This window comes from Rhopilema esculentum, chromosome 12, assembly GCF_057945365.1.
Source record: "Rhopilema esculentum isolate cy_ngs chromosome 12, ASM5794536v1, whole genome shotgun sequence".
Taxonomy (NCBI): domain Eukaryota; kingdom Metazoa; phylum Cnidaria; class Scyphozoa; order Rhizostomeae; family Rhizostomatidae; genus Rhopilema; species Rhopilema esculentum.
The window spans coordinates 1,338,387-1,357,139 of NC_142826.1; the positions used below are offsets into that span (position 1 = coordinate 1,338,387).

At 35.6% G+C, this 18,753-nt stretch overlaps 1 protein-coding gene across 1 annotated transcript; it reads right to left on the minus strand.

Moving 5' to 3' along the window:
* Window positions 1-836: 836 nt before the first annotated feature.
* LOC135681366 (cyclin-dependent kinase-like 4) lies at window positions 837-18,018 on the minus strand. The gene is made up of 11 exons (XM_065195814.2): window positions 17,545-18,018; window positions 12,773-12,894; window positions 10,142-10,214; window positions 9,232-9,322; window positions 7,923-8,120; window positions 5,951-6,033; window positions 4,948-5,004; window positions 3,953-4,054; window positions 2,972-3,016; window positions 2,198-2,291; window positions 837-1,486 (listed from the first exon to the last, which is right to left on the minus strand). The coding sequence occupies exons 1-11, from the start codon at window positions 17,710-17,712 to the stop codon at window positions 1,416-1,418; spliced, it is 1,104 nt and encodes a 367-aa protein (XP_065051886.1). The 5' UTR covers window positions 17,713-18,018; the 3' UTR covers window positions 837-1,415.
* Between the last annotated feature and the right edge of the window lie 735 nt (window positions 18,019-18,753).

The following is an 18,753-nucleotide window of genomic DNA, read 5'->3' on the forward strand; positions in this document are numbered from 1 at the left end:
ATGCAGGAAGACTACTGAAGTTACCTGACTGACGGGATAGCAAGTGGGTGGTTGTCAATTACTATGAATGTATCTTATTGAAAAGTAGGGGACCGTTAGGACTTGTCACAGTTTACCATGGTCCCTGCATCACTGCACAAACAGAAATATTTTATACATTGCATTATGGAAGTCATGTCTCAAGCAAACACAACAGCTTTCTTGTGTACTGACAGACTTTTTTCTCCAAACAATAATTCTAAAACTTAAATGCTTGTCAGAATTCTATATACAACATCGTTTCAGTACGAAGGTAATATCAACAGACACGTGGGGAAAAGGATATCAGTTAAATACATGGTAGGAAGGTAAGATCAAGCATTAGAGGGCATATGTTATTACGTTGACTTTTACAATGCTATATCGAATTCAGCGGCAATCAAGACTAACCAGAGCGCGGTACATAATCTATGAAATATCGATATTAGCTTCCAATATAAAGGGAAAAGAGGAAATATATAAAGTCCAAACTGTTAACATACCAAAACGATGAAAATGAAAAGGCTTAAGTAATCACATTTTGAGCTGTTGTAAATAGAATCGATCTTCTTTCATTTGATATGACAAAATTTACAATAAGGTTCTTTACTAGCTCAATCGTGTTCTAGCTTCTTAATTTCTTTTACACACAAGAAAAGAAAGATAAATAAAGCATAAAATCTGAAAGCAACCGTGTATCGAACAAGAAATGGGGAATACCTCAACAATGATATCTCACTAAAAGTGATACCCTGACAGATTTTCGTTAAATCTGCATTAAACTCCAGAGAATTAAAAGAATCTTTAATACTCAAAAATTTCAACGAAAATATATCTTTAAGCATATGCAAAAACTGCAGTAATTGATAAACTGTACAAAAATTAGAACTAAAAGCTGTTGAATTTAGATGCATTAGGTAATTTAAATTGATGTTCGAGAGCAAATACAGGGAGACAGGTTGTCAATAAAGTTCGTATTTTGAAAGTAGAATTGTGCGAAAGAAAGTGACAGTGGCATCATAATGATGACTGCCTCAAAAACAGCAAAGTATCTCAATGCCAACTCAAAGATCAAAAACCTGATTTCTTTTGGCAGGTATACGGGCTTTGTGACAAATTTATATATGATTTTCAGGTACAGTAGCGTATGTGGGAAAGTTTCATAAAAACATTCATATCGATTGGGTATGCTGTACCAGCTGCTTAGGGCCATAGAATCTGCATATATGGACATTTTATCAGAAACACTATAACACTGGCCCATAACAAGCAAACATTCATGATTCGCTTCACCACAAAAAATTCATAGTTTTTAAGTACTCTGAATATCATAATAAACAGTGTTCAAGATGCTAGAAAACCCTGGTATTTGTTCTTTGACTTCTGCGGCCTCAAATTCATCGCTGAATTGAAGGAAAATGTCCATCAAAGTGCCTTATCTGCTTTTCCTTCTTCGTATTCTTGTGATCTGAAAGTAATAGCATAATTTCTTATTTTTATACTACCCATAAACAAGTTAATAAGAAAGTTCCATCATAACGAAACTTCTATATCGGACATACCCTTATATTTCCTTATACCAAACAGCATTTAAATAATTTTGTCCCAAATAACTCTCTAACAACAGACGCCTCTCAACAATGGACACCTCTTTGCAATGGACACCCCGCTACAACGGACATTTTTCTGCATTGGACACCTCGCTACAACGGACGCCTTTCAACAACGGATGCTTTTCAACAACGGACATCTCTCTGCAATGGACACCTCGCTACAACGGACACCTCTCTGCAATGGACACCTCGCTACAACGGACGCCTGTCAACAACGGACGCCTGTCAACAACGGACGCCTTTTAACAACGGACAACTCGCTTCATCGGAATTCTTTCAACAACGGACTGCAACGTAAGTTTCCATTTTGAGGAAGTTTCACTGTGCATCTCTAGTAAGCTTGTATTATCTGAAATGCAAGCTAGATCTTCATCTGTCGTTTATGGATGAAACACTTTGCTTAGTTTCCAACATGTTAATTCTCTACCTTGATACCAAGAACATAAGAAAATCCAAGAGTAGACCAATGTGTATGAGTAAATTCACTAAAATAACGGACAGGAGGCTGCAAATTCTTGATGGTGTTACATGCTAGCTTTCTAATTTACTTAAAAAAACGATCTTACCTGCAGGAGACATCATTGAATCTGGGCCTAAATGTGGCAGTGTTGTGACACTCTCTTCAGATGGCATTCCTCGAGTGAGTCTTGTTTCTCTCGTCTAATAAAAGGAGAAAATGTGTCATGTTGACAGACAATCAAATGCGGAATTCAGCTCTATACAAGCTGACAAATTTAAACAAGACAGTACTGGCATGATTTTCAAGCAAGTGTTAATCTTCAAAGACCCAATTTTCTTCCCCTTGTGTATCAGTTTTTCATGATATAAATCACGGCAATATCAATGACTAATATATCTGCTTGTATTCGGGCTTGATTAAATCAGGTCTTGTCTACTATCAGTAGTGGTGTACATATACTTTTCGTCGAGAAAAATTGTCTTTATTTCATAAGATTAACAAGATGCTGTTTACGCACAGTAGCAACATTCATCTAGTGCAGTCTTACAAGGCAAAGGACCCAGTGCTCATATGTATGCTCCTCTCGTATGATTGTTTTCGTAAACGCAGATATTTTTATCAACATTTGTAGTAAACATTAAATCTTTATAAACAAAAGGTATATCATTAGTATAATAAGGTCATGCCCAAGGAATTATGCCAATGTCAGAATAGTAGTGTTAGCCTTGATAAGGCCTTATATACAAATCGTTTGAAGAGATGTGCAAAATACAAGAAACTAACACGGCGTATTCTAGGTTATACCATCGCCTTAACAAATTATGATTAATCACGTGAAGGTGAAAGTTAACTGGTAAGACGTTAGTTCTTTTCAACTTACCCGGCCCCTCTTCTGTTTTTGTTTATCTGCTTTGGCGATGATTGCCTAAAATCCAAACAAATAAATATTTGGTCATCACATCACAAAGGAATTTCCCACTTGAACCATTTGTAGTTAATTTTCTTCCTGCCTTTGACAATTACTTGACACGCGTCTGACGTGCCTTGATTCTTAAATATCACAAAGATCTGTCTACAGAATCGATCACTGGTATACAAGCAGATTTGCTTTCTTTGCCTCAATAAATTGTACCAGCTAAGAATTAGAGTGGAGCAGACATCAAAATAGCGACAAAACAAGAAATAAAAGTTTTGTGCTGTGGTAAACAGAATTGACCGAAGGATAACAGGCTAAAACAAATTTGTAACTCTTAAGTGAGAAAAAACCTTTTTGAACTAAACAAAGATTCAACTATGTATTTGCTTCAACCTAGCAGCCGAAAATTGTTTTTAGGACACTGAGAAGCTATGCTTTTCTAGCAGTGTCCTGATCGTTCCTCTTGATCTGACCACACCTCGTGATTCCTTTGCCTGGAATTACAGAGCGTTAGCAAAAGTGAAAGTTTTGTTTCGTCATGTCAGGGAGTCAACCTCACACTATTGCAGATTGTAATTCTACTGATGTAGCTGCGATAATATATTCTAACGATAATATCTTGCAATACCAATTAGCTCTAAGAAATGGGCCTTCTAAATAACCAACCCTGGTTTCAACGCGTCAGGGCATGGAATTTAAAGATGATGGCCAGGAACAAAAAACAAAGGTCGGCTTTCTTATGCAATCTATGCTTCTGCGTACCAAATAAATTATTAAATTTCCTTTACAGTAAGAAAATTTTTTAAGTCAAGAGCTCAAGGGCGTTAATTTACAGAAGTATTATAATAATTACTGGATCAACTCAATAAGTCTGTGTAACTTTAATAAACAACTGCATGGCTTTTAATTTAAAAAGAATTCTCTGCAACTGATAAAGAAACTGACCTGCAATTCTGGTTCGAATGTTTTTTTGAATGTTTCAAGGTACGGGTGATCTAGCAACTGAGCACATGATAGTCTGCTACTTGGCTCCATAACAAGGCAGCCCTGGAAAAGAAAAATTACTCTAATATACAACAGCACAGTTGTATTTTGCAGTTATAGATACGGCAAACCATCAATGTTGCAGGATACAAACACCTTTGCATTTTAACCGGCAGCCAAAACCACTTTAATTCTATGCAGACCGTATTATGTCGATTTTCCATAGTTATGATGAGAATTTATTCGCACTAAAGAAGGATAGCGACGGGATTTCTAGGCATATCGCGGTCACTTAAGATGGCAGTGGCTGTTTATCGAAAACGCTGGCGGGAAACATTTAAACCTGGTTATTGTCAATAACATGATGAGAACTGAGAGAAAATGCATCATCTAAACGAGAAATGATTCAGATTCTTTTACCCGGAAGAAGATGTCTGGCAAAAGTATGATTTTTCGCGAAACTCTTGGCTTCTAACGCACACATAAACAGCCATTTCGTTATATTGCTGTAGAACAAAACAGCGCGAAAACAAGATTCCGCAATTCTTAGCTAAAATTTTATTGTTTTGCAAAAAGAAGACTTCAATGAGACTACCAAAATCATGGCGGCGAAGCAACACAGCTATTGATTGCAGTGTTAAAAAATGAAACAGGCAGCCTGTACGTGTAGGAAACAGTGGAGAATGTCTAGACTTTAAAGAACTGGAATTTGTGAAGATTTAATTTCACAAATGTCGAAATTTAGAAAACTTCATTGAAAAACACTAATCACACCGGCAATTTGTTGGTCTACCTCGTCTGCATCGTTTTCTGCAACTGTGAAATGCATTTCAATCAAGTTAGATACCTTAACAATAATTGTTATTACTGCAATGACCACCTTAACAAATGAGATGATCACGAGATCTGAGCCACGTGAGACAATAAAGCGCCAAATTAAACTAAAAGATGTTTACCTTCATAAAACTGAGGGCTTCTGAAGAAGTTCCACGAAATTTTGATTCCAGTGGTTCCTTGAATAAAAAATTTAGTTACGATACTCTGCATTGCATCTTACAACGATACTAAACTATAAAACGAAAGAGATTTTTCGTTAAATTTCCCAAAAAATCACAGATCAGGAAGGCCATAAAAATCGTATGTTTGACAACTGACATTTTAATATAAAAAGAGAGAAATCAAAGTAAGCTTGCATAATTTTTTTTTAATTCTGGTTTATTAGATTAGCAAAAGGTTTACTCGTGTTTGCGATTTTGTACTAATTGTGTAAATCTGTAAATATGATCGCTCTTGCCGTCTTTCACAGTTTTTTTCAAACTTTGACATCCGTTGTAAAGTAAGGTTTGCGTCATATGGTACTGCGTAGCGGCGTGCGCAGCGAATTACAACTCAGCACGTCAGCATAAATCATAATAGATTGGAGTAGTGAGTAGAGAGATAAAAACACGCGGGGATGTAAAAGTTATTTCAGTTATGAATATATATTAAAGTTTTGTTGATATAAAAAAGGATGTTTATAACAACATCCATTCGTCAGTATGGTAGATAAAAAGCTTTCAAGCACCATATCATATGATCATAGATATTTGAGAAGGAAAAATCCTGGAACAAAATTCCCACTTTCCAAAAATCCATCAAACAAATTCGTTCATTTTGAACTCTTAAATGTAGACAGGACTACATCTATTTTACTACAGAATAACGCCTTTTCAGGCAATCACGGTTAGAATTCTGTCATACATGATACAGGAAGCATTTTGAATTTACGTTCGTAAGTACGTAAAAACAGCGAAAACAAAATTATGGTGAAAAGATTTTAACATATCAGCCAATTTTACTGAATGAACTTACAAAAAGCTAGATTGAAAAGGCAAGTAGCGATAGGGAAACTCTACGGCTGGAAATGTCTTAATGCCAAAAGGAAGAGTCCAAGATCAAGGAGTTTAGAATCAAGCTTACCATTCGATCGGGTTCAGGAACTGGAATTCCATAAAAGAACTGGTTGTTACTAAATATTTGGATGTGTCGCGGAATGAGTTCACCTGAAAGAAAATAATGAATTACCTTGATGGAAAGCAGTTTATTTTGGCTGCAATCAGAGAGAACAAAACAAGAAAAAGCTTTCTAAATAAGAAACGGCAAAAAAATATGGAAAACGTAAAGAATAAAGACTTCGATGAAGGTTTTAAACACACTTTAAAAGTGAAAATTTCATTGTCTGAAACTTTGATCACCCAATTTTGCAATTTTTCAAATAATTTGTTCTAAGAGCACTTTGGCAGCCTAGAATATCGGAGGAGATGGGTTAGGAACTTGATCAAAAAAAACTATTATTTGCATTGCCCAATACTATTTATTGATAACTTAGAAACTGATTTTTGGTAGACTTACACGCTGAGAACAGTATAAAGTTTAAAACCTGTAGTACTATCGTGGCAATATAATAATAAACTGGTGCATTTTACTTGTTAAAAACTACACAATAGATCACAAAACCTGGAAATTTGGTGTAACCTCGAAGAAACTCGGATCGTTTTTCAAACTGTTAACTGTACATTTGCGGGTGATTGTAGCTAATCTGACCAGATAACAAACGAACATAATCGAAGAAATATTCTCGAAAATGCAGCGTCGGTAATTAACGGGCTAATTCTATTGAGTGTGAACTAGATGCAACATCAAAACACCCTTAAGAGTATTCTAAACCCTGTTATAGTTATGCTTTGGTCTTGGCTAAATCTTAGCTATGGAAAGTAATGAAAATTTGCAGACTTGTAACTGGCTTTCCCTTAGAATTTTAATAATGAATTGACCTCTAGTTCGGTGAAATTCTTGTATTGCAGTCTGCCACATTGAAATTAAAATCTTATGACACAAATGAAGCTGCTCTCTTTTTCATTCATTAAGAAATCAATTTTTCATGAGTCTTATGTCTGATATAACTATATGCCAAAAATTTTGACTTATTCAATAGATTAGCACTGTGAAGGTCGAAATTCCATTGCAGATGACAAATATATTCATAGATGGGTGCCAGCATGACGAATAAAATAAACAAAATCAGTTAGAGAAATTTGAAAAAGCAAACTGTTTGAATAAATGAACTTAAAAAGTGAAAAGAAAACCAGATATTCTGTTCGTTACATCAAGCGAACACCGCCCAAATATTTATCTTTTAATATTATTCCTTGATTCAGTGCAACATCATGATGCAAGAAAAAGACGGATTTTTGGGTGTCACTCGAAACAAGACGGATTTTTGAGTGCTTGAACTGTCAGTCTAAAAATAATTTTAAAGAGCCAGTGTAGCTATCGAGCCCCCCCCCCCCTTACTATTAACTTTATTAACTTCTGTTCTTGTATTACCATTTTGCAAGCTAGGGGTAAACCATTGGCTTGGCTATTCTAATTCACGGTAGCTTGATTTATATAGACCGTACTATGTCAATCGTTCCATTCTCCTGGAAGTGGGAATTCCTTTCATGGCATCTACGAATGCCATATGTATACCGGTAACTGTGAAAGTATCTTTACTGAGATAACATACTCAGATATCCGCTGAACTCTAAAGGTAAAGCAAATGTTTTTACTCTTCTCCCCTTATTAAAGGTTGCCTTGATAAAAGTGCGTCTCTGATAAGCCTGAAGTGTTATTGGGCTTTTTTTATTAGAGATTTCGTACAGAGCATCAAAATGTCCCCTAAATGATATTATTTAACATAAAAATGACGTAGAAACTGCAAAGTGCTACGCATATCATTGTCAGAAAAAAGAGATCTGTGTCTCTAAAATAACTCTCGGATATATATAACATTTAGAACAGATTGGTTTTTCAAATTAAACTCATTGTATATACTCTTGGACAGTTAACATTTGAAATCTTTATGATGTATGTTTGTGTTTGTCGAAGTATTTTCCGAGTTTGGACATACCTAAATTCTTTTTTATAAGATACAACTGGTCGACGTCCGATCGTCCAGGCCACAATGCTTGTCCACTTATGAGTTCAGCAAAAACGCACCCTATGGACCAAACATCAACAGGGGTTCCATACTGTAAATCACCGACTAGCAACTCTGGTGCCCTGTACCATCTCGTGGCGACATAGTCTGTGAATGCTTCACCGGGTACTGGAAAGGAATAGCAGCGACGTCACTTTTCATTTCATTTCGTATATGTTTAAGGAGGGTAGACCTTCAGCAAAGCTTATTTTGAAAGGGCTCTCGACTAATTATAACCAAAGTATACACAAATTATAACAAATTAAAATACCATAGATTAAAAACATCCACGATAAAAAGACCAAATGGCCAACACCTATTTACAGGTGAGTAAGTTAGTCTTAAAGTTGCTGAGGGAAGATGCCTGTTTACACTCAGCTGGAAAACCATTCCAGTCTGTGGCACCTCAGAGTCTCTAAGCCAAATCCGAAACAATATCTGACAGAAGGTGCTGTTTATAGGCTAAAGATTTCTGCTGGAGAACCTTTCACCATCTCCTGCTCATTAGCTCTTCAGCTCTAATTTTGTCTAGCTTCAATTTGCAGTCAAGAGCATAAGCGAACGGGGTGGGAAACTGGTGAACTGCAAGGGTGGAAACTGGAGACCACCAACTTCTTGCAGTGCTATTGCTCCGGACATTATGCATTCATCTTTTACAATAAACAGATGTCAACAATGAGTATTCCGGTTTCGTAGCGCGTATCACCCATTTTCAGCACTCGTTTTCTCTTATATTTTCGTAATTTAAACGTTATTTATTTAAGGCTTTAGGGTCCTAAATGTAATTTTCCATGCTAGGAAAAGGTTTAATTCTTAATTCAGTAATTCATTTCATGACAAAAGATAAAAGAGTTTTATCTTTTTTCCAAAAGAAGTTAGTTGGTCTCTTTGCAGATTTTTAAGGACAATTTCCAATACCAAGCATTTTTTTCTTTAATGTAGCGAGTGAAACAATTCTGGCAGAAGGATCGGACAACCAAAATTAACAGTGGCAAACCAAAATCATGTGTTAGATTCAGATAATGACAACAATTTTCGGGGCTGGTGTCGGAATGTTAATTAAGACCAGACATATTGGAATGATGACGTCAATGGGCAACAACAGATTGGAAATTGGATTAGCAAAATGCAGTGAAACAGTAACGATAGTGCTTATCTGACGAAGTAAAATGGGATTCATTTACCAGGAGTGCACAAAACAAGGACAGGTCATTGATAACAGAGAGACAAGCACACTTACCGAGATGTCGGGCAAAACCAAAGTCACATAACTTAATTATCCCTTCTTTGGTTACTAGAATATTTTCTGGTTTGACATCGCGATGAATACACTGAAAAACACGAAAGATAATTGTATAAGGGCCAATTGACAAGGGAAACGTAAAAAACATTTGAAATACGCTTAAGATGAATAATACTTATATGCATACGATGCAAGTTTTTGCATATTTGCTAACTTTGTTATTAATTCTGTACACTGTCAGAGACCTATTAGAAAGCTAGCTTATTAGAGGAGGGAGATTGATAAAACGCTTTGCTATCTAACCTAAATAAAACGCGTCTCCAAGCAAACTCAAGGGCCGTGGAAGCAGGGCGGGGGGGGGGGGGGTAGAGGTTTCAGGAGTCTTCAGCCACTGTGATAAAAAAAACAATCAAAAATAATATTGCTTTTGACCTTTTGACATTAAGCATCCACAACCCCCCCCCTCCCCCCCAAACCCCTTCACTAGTCTGTATTCCGCTCTTGGTGCGCTTTATACAAAATACAATTCAGAGACTATTTGGTATAGCTTATTTTCTACAAAGACACTAATTGAATGAATAAATTAGTCTTTCTCATAATGGCATCTTTCTCAAAACTTCAAGAAAAATAGTATTCTAGATGGGGCTTGAAATATTTGGGTACTAGTTGCTGATAAGAGAAGGCATCTTACTAAATTGCACGACGGAAATAAATACTGCTTTTTACGGCGCTCGCCGGGTACGGGAGAGGTAAGTGTATGAAATAAGTTCGCTTAACTCTGTAGATGTCATTCGACCAAACCAATTTAAAGACAACGATTTTGGTTCAAAAAGACGATCTCTTCTCCAATGAACATAAACTGAGATCAATACAGATCCTGAGATTTTTAACATTGTCAAACACTTACATTATGCTCGTGGCAATATTTTACAGCTTTCAAAATCTGATAGAGAATTTCCTTGATAGCTTTATCTTCCAACCTAGAAAAATTAATTCATAAATAAAATACAATGGGTGATATGCTGAAATATATAAACATTGAAGGGTAATTTAGCAGCAAAAATAGTCATTTGAATAGACTGGTAGATTTTAACCCCAACTTTACGCCATTTACAAAAGCTCAGTTGCCAAAAATTCTATTTTTAGTTTACTTATAACTCTTTTAGGAATTTGGAAAAGGGTCTGATACCTCCTACAAAGGTACCATTCTTCATAGTGCTAGCACATTGGTGAAAACTGGCAAGCATAGTTTTCAAGGCAAAACCAATATGGCTTTGTGAACCTTATATAGATTTCTTTCAATGACAAATCGACCGCCTGAAAATGACTGGGGTTAAATCTGTTAGAGACATAACATTGGTTGCTTCTTATTTTGACCTGAACACTGAACTGAGTTTTATTTGCATTGAAGTTTAAAAATGTGTAATGTGATTATTTTGATCTTGAGCAGGATAACTAACATGTCTGAACATGATTTTAAGAGACGGAGCCGATCCGTGGAATAATCTAAGATTTCAGCTAAGATTTTTCTGCCTGGCTAGCGACTTTAACAATTTGCTTTCTTCTCAACGGCCTTTGAGCTCTGATTGCGTATATGTATTCAACAGGGCTCAAACTGATAACTGTCGGCTTAGCTCGGGCTTTTCATTCTCAGCAACATCGAAAAGTCAAAAATTCTTTCTTGATTACCGTGGATAATGTCTAAGCAAATCATTACGATTCTGGTCTTTATCGCTACACTGCGATGAGACAAAAACAGTTTGGGTTTTACCCTGGAACATTCGAGGTGCTGTAATAACAGAAATTTCGCAAAACGGCAGAAAGCCTGTCAACACAACTAATTTCCCCATCATAAACAAAGAGGGTAGAGGGTTCAAAATTATCAGATACCATTGTATACAATATTGTCTCGGATCAGAGAATGTCCTTTTACTTATCTAGCCCTCAAATTACACTATATCGCATGGTGATCCATCTTTTTCCAATCCAACCCTTTAAAAATTACCCTATTTGTTTTATGTGTTTTAATTACTATTTGTTTTGTTTCTGAAATACAAAACAAATGCGTGAGAAAGTCATAAATTTTATCGTAAGCAAAAGCAAACTTACGCTTCTCAGTTAATGTCAAAAAAATTTAAATATACGGTTCAGACAAAATGATTTTCGAAACATTGTCCAACATCTTTCAGAAACTGAAGATGGGAGAAATTAACTTCTGAGATACAGTTTTTCAGGCCAGTAAACTGAGATTCAGGTTGGCTGGGCTTGAGGCGGGGTTCATTTTAAATTTCTTCGTAAATTATTAGAAAGTTAGGATTTCAAATTTCAGACACGTCGAACATGCATAATGCAGGTATAGCTTTTTAAAAGATTTATACAAGAAATAGTCAAAAACATTTCTTATAGTTTGAAGTCAGTTGTAATATTTTTTTAATTAGCTGAACTTGAACATTATTGGCATCTTTCGAACATTTCACAGTACCCTAGCCTCAGCTTGTTTCTAATTTGTTTTTGGGAGTGTTGGCATGTGCTCCAGACCCCTAATATGAAAGAAGGGAACACAGGCTATGGAGTGTATACTGCAATCTTTCACACTGTCTCAGATAATCTTAGAGTGGCTGTGTATACAATTATCGACGAGCCCTGACAAGTGTCAGCTTAAAACCTGCCAATTCAACAGTTCGCTGGCTACAAATGCCACATTAAGCTGCATTCATCTCAATAATTTAGGCTGAGCTATTCAAAGCACCAGAATACAATCAACAACAAAGGCTAAGCGTTTTGTGGTATATTCACAGAGTGTGACTTCAGTTGCTTGGTAACACTGTAGCAAGCCACACCTACAGAATTTTTCAATGAATATGTTTTTACAGCATAGCGGGGAGTAACAGCATATTTGAAGTGCCCTAACAATAATTGATTCAGTTTAATAATTGTAAACAAACACATCATGACGTCAACATGATCATGTTTGCTTCTTCTCGAGTAGATAAAATGTCACGCAAAGGGCACTGTGATTATTTTCTCATCATTTAACGAATGAAACCTTATTAACAGCTGACTAACCGTGCGACCAAAACTACAAAATCAGATTATATCTGAGCGAGAAAAGAGTCGGTGTGTGACAAGAAAGTGATGGGACAAGAAAGAAGTAGGACAAATGGAATCTTAAGGTCGACGGGCTCTGAGGACACACACAGTCTTCTGAAGACACATTCTTACCAAAGCAGAAAAATATTATTTTTATATTTTCTGAAGTCAAACTAAACACAGCGCAATCCACAAAAGCTAAAGTATTCTGAAGAGTTTTGAAGATCTTTGAAACGACAAAAAAGCTCACAATAGAACAGAAGAAATTGATTCTAGGCTGACATTCATCTTCTCTTCACCACTAGACATAATTAGAGATCGGAAAAAGAAAATGGAAGCAATTAGTTCGATTTCTTGATAAAAATTGTACTAGAAAAGCCCCAACATTCTCCCCAGAGCCTAACGAATTTGAATGAGTTTTATATTTGAAAAGTCTTTTTGTACTTACCCGTTGGGGCGAGCCTCTAGTTCATTCAGGACAGTGTGATCACAGTATTCGAAGACGAGGTGCAGTTTTCTTTTTCTTCTAAAAACTTCCAATAGATTGACTAGATTTGGATGCTTGAGTTGCTGCAAGAAGAATTGTGGCTGTGTAAAATACAAATGTTTACTGTGAAGAAGCAATGCTGCTAGATATCAGCTAGAAATATTGCTTTTAACTATTTGATTAAACTTATGGGAATTTTGGATTTTCTGTCATGGCATCGACTTGATTCACAATATTATAATATTCACAATATACCGCAAAAATGAAGTTATGCTCTACTTTGCTTGCTTCAGTTATAAGACTTCTGTCCTATTATTCAGAAGCATGAACCCTGATTAAGTTTTTTCAGAAGATACAGAACATGACTTTGTGTAATGAATATAAAAAGTAGCTCGTTGTATTAGGAGGTCCGTAAGCAGCTTCTTTTCGCTGATCGGTTTAATATAAATTAACTGAGCACTGGTTAGACATAAGGCTGTAGTTCTTGGCTTATCAAACTCGAGAAGAAGAGACCTGAATAGGAAAATTGGAAAAATTGTTATATAATTGTGAAGCCAAAAGTTGTGGGAACATGTAAGCTGTGGGTCAGACAAATTTCTTGCGAATTTATCCTGGAGCAGCTGGTACCTGTTTTGCGTTAATTTCGTTGGCGCCAAGGTAGAATCCCTTACAGTATGTTTTTGCAAAGCTAGGCTTCAACAAATACTTCAGAAATACGTCAAAATACGCTTCAAATTAAGGAATTATAGGAATGTTTATGTCTAGTACAACTGCAGAGGTGATATCAAAAGAAGGGAAGTTTTGCGTTTCTTTTGGGGTATTTACCGTTCTTTCTCTTGGGGCAACAGCGATGAAAATACGTTGTGTTACTGTTTCACAAGATTTGCCAAACTTCTACAGCTGTTTCTCCTGACAGCGAAATGTTTTCTACAATTTCTAAGCGCTTTCCGGTAAACTTTATATACGATCTAAGCACTTTTAAGTAGATTTCCTACGATACCAATCTTTTTACACCTGTAAGATCACTAAGCAACTTATCTCGACCATGAAACATGCTTTAACTTCTTGTAGTGATTGGCGAAAAAAGAGGGGGAAAAGCTTTGCTCTGAAGAGGAGTAAAAGAAGGTATTGCTTTTAGGGAGAGTAGTGTTAGTGCCGCACTGGTTAAAGAAGTTTTTGATTTAGACAACATTGAGTGTGGGACTGAACTAACGAAACAGATATGGACTTTTTGTGCAGTCTACCAATCCTTCAGCACATAAACCGATCCAAACCGTGGAGACATAAATAATTAAGACCTTATGACCTGGAACTCTTCACTAATGCCGATAATGTCTTTCGAACTTGATATGAAAATATTTTTTACAAAATTAATCATTTACAAGTATGCATAAGAAAATACCATAAAGCTGTAAATATTTCTTTGTTGCCATATCAACAAAATCAATAATGGCAGGTGCTTAGGAGTATATATCATTAATCCCCTACAATATGCTGGTTTTTGAATGGTGATATTGAGTAGGGCGAGTAAATACTATTCATTATTCAATAAAGAACATCATAATCAAGAGCTATGCATTAACATAAAATTATTTCAATACATTACATAATTTCATGGAACAGCTCACAGAAAGAAACAGAAGAAGAGCCTTTGACACGTGCCATAAAACGAACTTTGTTTCATTTATTTGTTTCTACTCTTGACATGAACAGAAATGCGAGAAAAATTACCCAGGGGTAATCTATTTTCCCCCTTTTTTAGACTTTTCAAATTCCGGACAGTCTGCAGCCCTAGACAAAAGAGTTTTGAATTTGGATGAATAGAGGGTGCCGCCTTCATGTATAGAGTTAACTATCTTACTGCATCAATCTGCTCTTTCCCTTCTAATGTTTTACTAACAGAAGCAAAAATCCTTTCAATATCTTTCATTACTTTAAGGTACAGCTCCAAAAAAGAAACAGTAAAAGAGCCGTAAAACATGCCGTAAAATGAAAATTGTTCAGCGCTAGAGGTCTTATTTTGGTATGAACTTAAATGAGCATAAAGAGCATTACAATAACTCTTTATCTAGTGCCATAATCAAATTTTCCAATAAGGATGAAGGAAGACCAAGAGCAAAGGAAGTATGGTAGTCACAGTTGCAATGAAAATAAAGGAAACTTAAGTACCACACTGAACCATGCTTATTTTCGTTTCTTTCCAAAGGAAATTTTTCAGAGCATAAAAGGTATCATTAACAGAAAAGATAGGCACTTGGGATTTTTTAATCTGGCCAAACTTTTCTTAGTTAATTTTCCTTTTCCCACAGGCAAAACCTTAACTACTTTAACTATATTGCTTGAATAAATTGACAGAAATTCCATCAACTAACCAACCCAAACAAGAAACCCAAGATACAGAAAGTATTACATGCTATGCTAACATATCATATCTACAACTTATATTTAAAAATTTATGTGATAGTGATTAGACAGGGGCCTTACTTGCCTTGACTTGGACAAACTACAAAGGAACTTGGAAATCTAAGAAAGTCCTCTCCTTACTGACCTTCACAGAGATGTTGTTATTCTGTAATTTAATAGCTTGATTTTTTGCGCTATGATTGATTGTAAGCAATATTTTCAATTGAAAGCCTTTTGTGTTGACAACAAGCTGTTGAAGCAACATATGGTAACCTACTGTCACACAAAATGATTTCCTTTTAATCACTTAACATGCTGCAATTTAAATGAGAATAAATATTTCTGTGATTCGGATCGTCCCAAAAAATATGATTGTCTTTCTTACTGTTATCTTTCTAACTGAATTTCATGCCATCTTATTACTGGCTTTACAGATGTAGCAAGTACATATGCGGCTGTTTACTGATTCTTTATGAAAATTTTTTTGTTGCACCTCATTAAGATAATTCTAATTCTAATTCTAATTCTGATAAATGACACGCCAGTTAGAGGAGTAATGTAGCAAAACCAGGACTGCGGACAGAGGGGAGGTAGCCAAGACTGGGGCCCCTAATTATGGAATCTATATTAATTATCATAATCTGGAATCTATATTCATTGTCAGGCAAGGGGCCTACATGCATTTGTTGTCCTGGGACCTGGCGTTGCTCTCAGTAACCCTGGACAAAACTTTTTTAGAAGGCTAAAAGTTTCAGTTGAATACATCAAAGTTGTATCCCAGACAACTTAGCCTTTTAACTTATTAGGACTTATTTTAAATTCCCTTTGGATTTTCCTACCCGATTAAAGCTAAATCATGTACGGTCCCTGATAAGTCAGGCATTGCTAATTCAAACCATTTCTTTACACCCCTGATTGTTATACTTCACAGAATTCCACTGTATTTTACTTTAAAAGTGGAACTTTGCTAAATAGTAACTCAAAACCAAAATGGTAACTAAATATCTACTCAAAGTACTTTTATGGGGACCACAGCCCTTGCTCAAAGCCATGACATAACAACTCACTTTACACTTATGATCACTTTACATCCATTTCAGTTAAAAGCTATAAGTCTTACTTTATCTGTGAAATGATCATTTTAATGGCATTCCTTCTATAGATTTTTTTATTTTTGAATAACTCGTATTTTCTCTTTCTGATGATACACTATGGATATTCTAGAAATGGGTAATATGCTCTATATTTAAAGAGAGATTACTAAAGAGCATCACAGACATAAATCCCAGTGTTCTAAAAATGACTTTGATTCCTTTTCAATTTGAATTGACATCCGGCTGTATCCAAAAAAAAATTATATAGAACATCTGGTGACGACATGGAATTCTGTCATGCTTGGTTGCCATAAATAGATGCGTATGTTAGCCAGTTTTATATCCATCGATTCTCTTTAACACTTGAGAGCAAATTTTAATAATTTCCAGACTGGTGTTGAAAGATTTCACAAAGCTATCAATCACTAACTTACATAATGCTAACTTTGTAAGCCTTTTTGGCAGAATTTTATTAACAAAATGCTTTAGAAACTACAGCAGAATAAAATTAGCAAGTGGAGTTTTTAAGTGTTTTGAATTAAATTAGTGATTAGGTGATAGCTACAGGTGAAATTATTCATATGTCCATAGATTAAATTAAAATTGAATATATTACCTATCAGTATTAGAAATTTGGTGATAATAGCTTCAACCTTACTCTTAGTTTCAGCAGGATGTTCTATTCTTTATCAGCCCCTGCCTCTTTGTTATGACATTTTAAATCCAAAAAGATGACAAATCAATTTTCTTTAGTATCATTGGGCCCCTAGGCTGCACTAATATCTTTAAGAAGGGTTTTTAATATTTGTTTCGAGAATTTATGCGAGAAAGAAGGCAAGTGGTAAGGATAATGAATGCAATCATTTTGGAAATCGTAGTCACTCAGTTCATTGGGCTGGTCAAGCTTCTTGCAAGAAACCAAGGAAGATTTTCTTTCAGTTTCGATGAATTTTTTGATACAATATGCTTCAAAGATAGACCTCACAGTATCCTATAAATCAGTAATACAATATCCATATCCTAAAAACACTCTTGCTGCGACAGGAGTGCAGTGATAAGGAATAAAAATAAATGATTTTGTCAATTACGGGGCTGGGTGATGCTAAACTTTCAACAACCTCAGCAAACTCAAGTGCTAGCGAAAGTTCATTCATATGTCTATTGATAATTAGAAGGTAAAACACAGCACACAAAAAGCATAAAAACAAGTGCTTGATAGTAAACTCTAAAACCTACCTTCAGCATTCTAATTTCGCGCAGCGCTATTTTCCTGATCAACGGATCATCTTCAGACTCTGTGAACTTCTTTATGGCGACTATTTGTCCATTTTCACGATTTCTGCACTTGAAAACGTGTCCGTAGGAACCTTCCCCAATTTTAGTTAACTTTTCAAATTTGTCCATTTTGGCTAAACCTGGCTGGCGAGCAATTTTGACTGCGACCTTCAACGGTCAGTAGACTCAACATAAATGACAGATCTTTCTAGGCCAAAACAGAAGGCTGGTCTCGATGAACCTCTACAGTCTACACAACTTCTGCAAATGATCAATATTCATAACACTCTGAATCAGGTCAAATCATTCTTTATATGCAATTTAATCGACTTATCATCACAGCAAGATCACTTATTATCATACTACGGTAGTACGGTGCTGCACTCTCAGTGTTTATATCTATCCTTCTCTGCACTCAGATAAGTTGACAAGTAGCCCTAAAAAGTCATGGTTATCAAGGGTTTACTACTCGACCCGTCAAAGGTGTCCTTGTTAGCCCGACGTTTGGGGGGCAAAATAGAGGTTCATGGCTCATTATGCAAATCCCGCCAAAAATTATCTTTTAAATGCATGAACTTCCCAGTGTACTATTTGTCGGGTGTTTTTAAATGACAATCAACCTTCAAAACATTAATTGACAATACTTTTTCATGAAATTGATATATTTCACAAACGATGTGATATTTTTTGTTTACGATGTGCCATGTGAGTTTCAATTTTAAATACAAAGGTAATATTGAGAATAAGTACAAAAAGATGCCGATTTTATAATTTGGTATAAACTTTGATAATCATTTTAAGCAATGTGATGAGTCGACGCTTTGCTTCTTGTTCAAAATAGCTCTATTTTATTATCTTGCTTAAACTTAAACTTGCATCAACTAAGTTCCCTGAAGCAGCTAATCCAGGGGAATTTCCTAAAACGTAAGACCTTTACAGCTGCAACTAAGCTTCGACTAATTATGTTTTAGTACTTTCTTTGTTCATTTCATTTTGCAAACCGGCAGCCTATCGGTATATAAACAGTGTTGAAATTTATATTTTAAGAGGGATCGATAGCAAAACTTCGCATAATTAACTTTGATACTCAGATTTTCTTCTGATTTGTGAAACTCCCCCAGTATCATGACATTTTGGGAACCGTCCATCAACAGTGACGCTGAGATTTAA

What these genes read in the sequence shown, in the direction of transcription:
- LOC135681366 (XM_065195814.2), bottom strand. Translation starts at nt 17,712, where the DNA reads ATGGACAAATTTGAAAAGTTAACTAAAATTGGGGAAGGTTCCTACGGA. An exon ending in GCGAAATTAGAATGCTGAAG is followed by an intron (nt 12,895 to 17,544) that starts GTAGGTTTTAGA and finishes TTCTTCTTGCAG; the next exon opens with CAACTCAAGCATCCAAATCT. An exon ending in AAAAACAGAAGAGGGGCCGG is followed by an intron (nt 2,292 to 2,971) that starts GTAAGTTGAAAA and finishes TCCTTTTATTAG; the next exon opens with ACGAGAGAAACAAGACTCAC.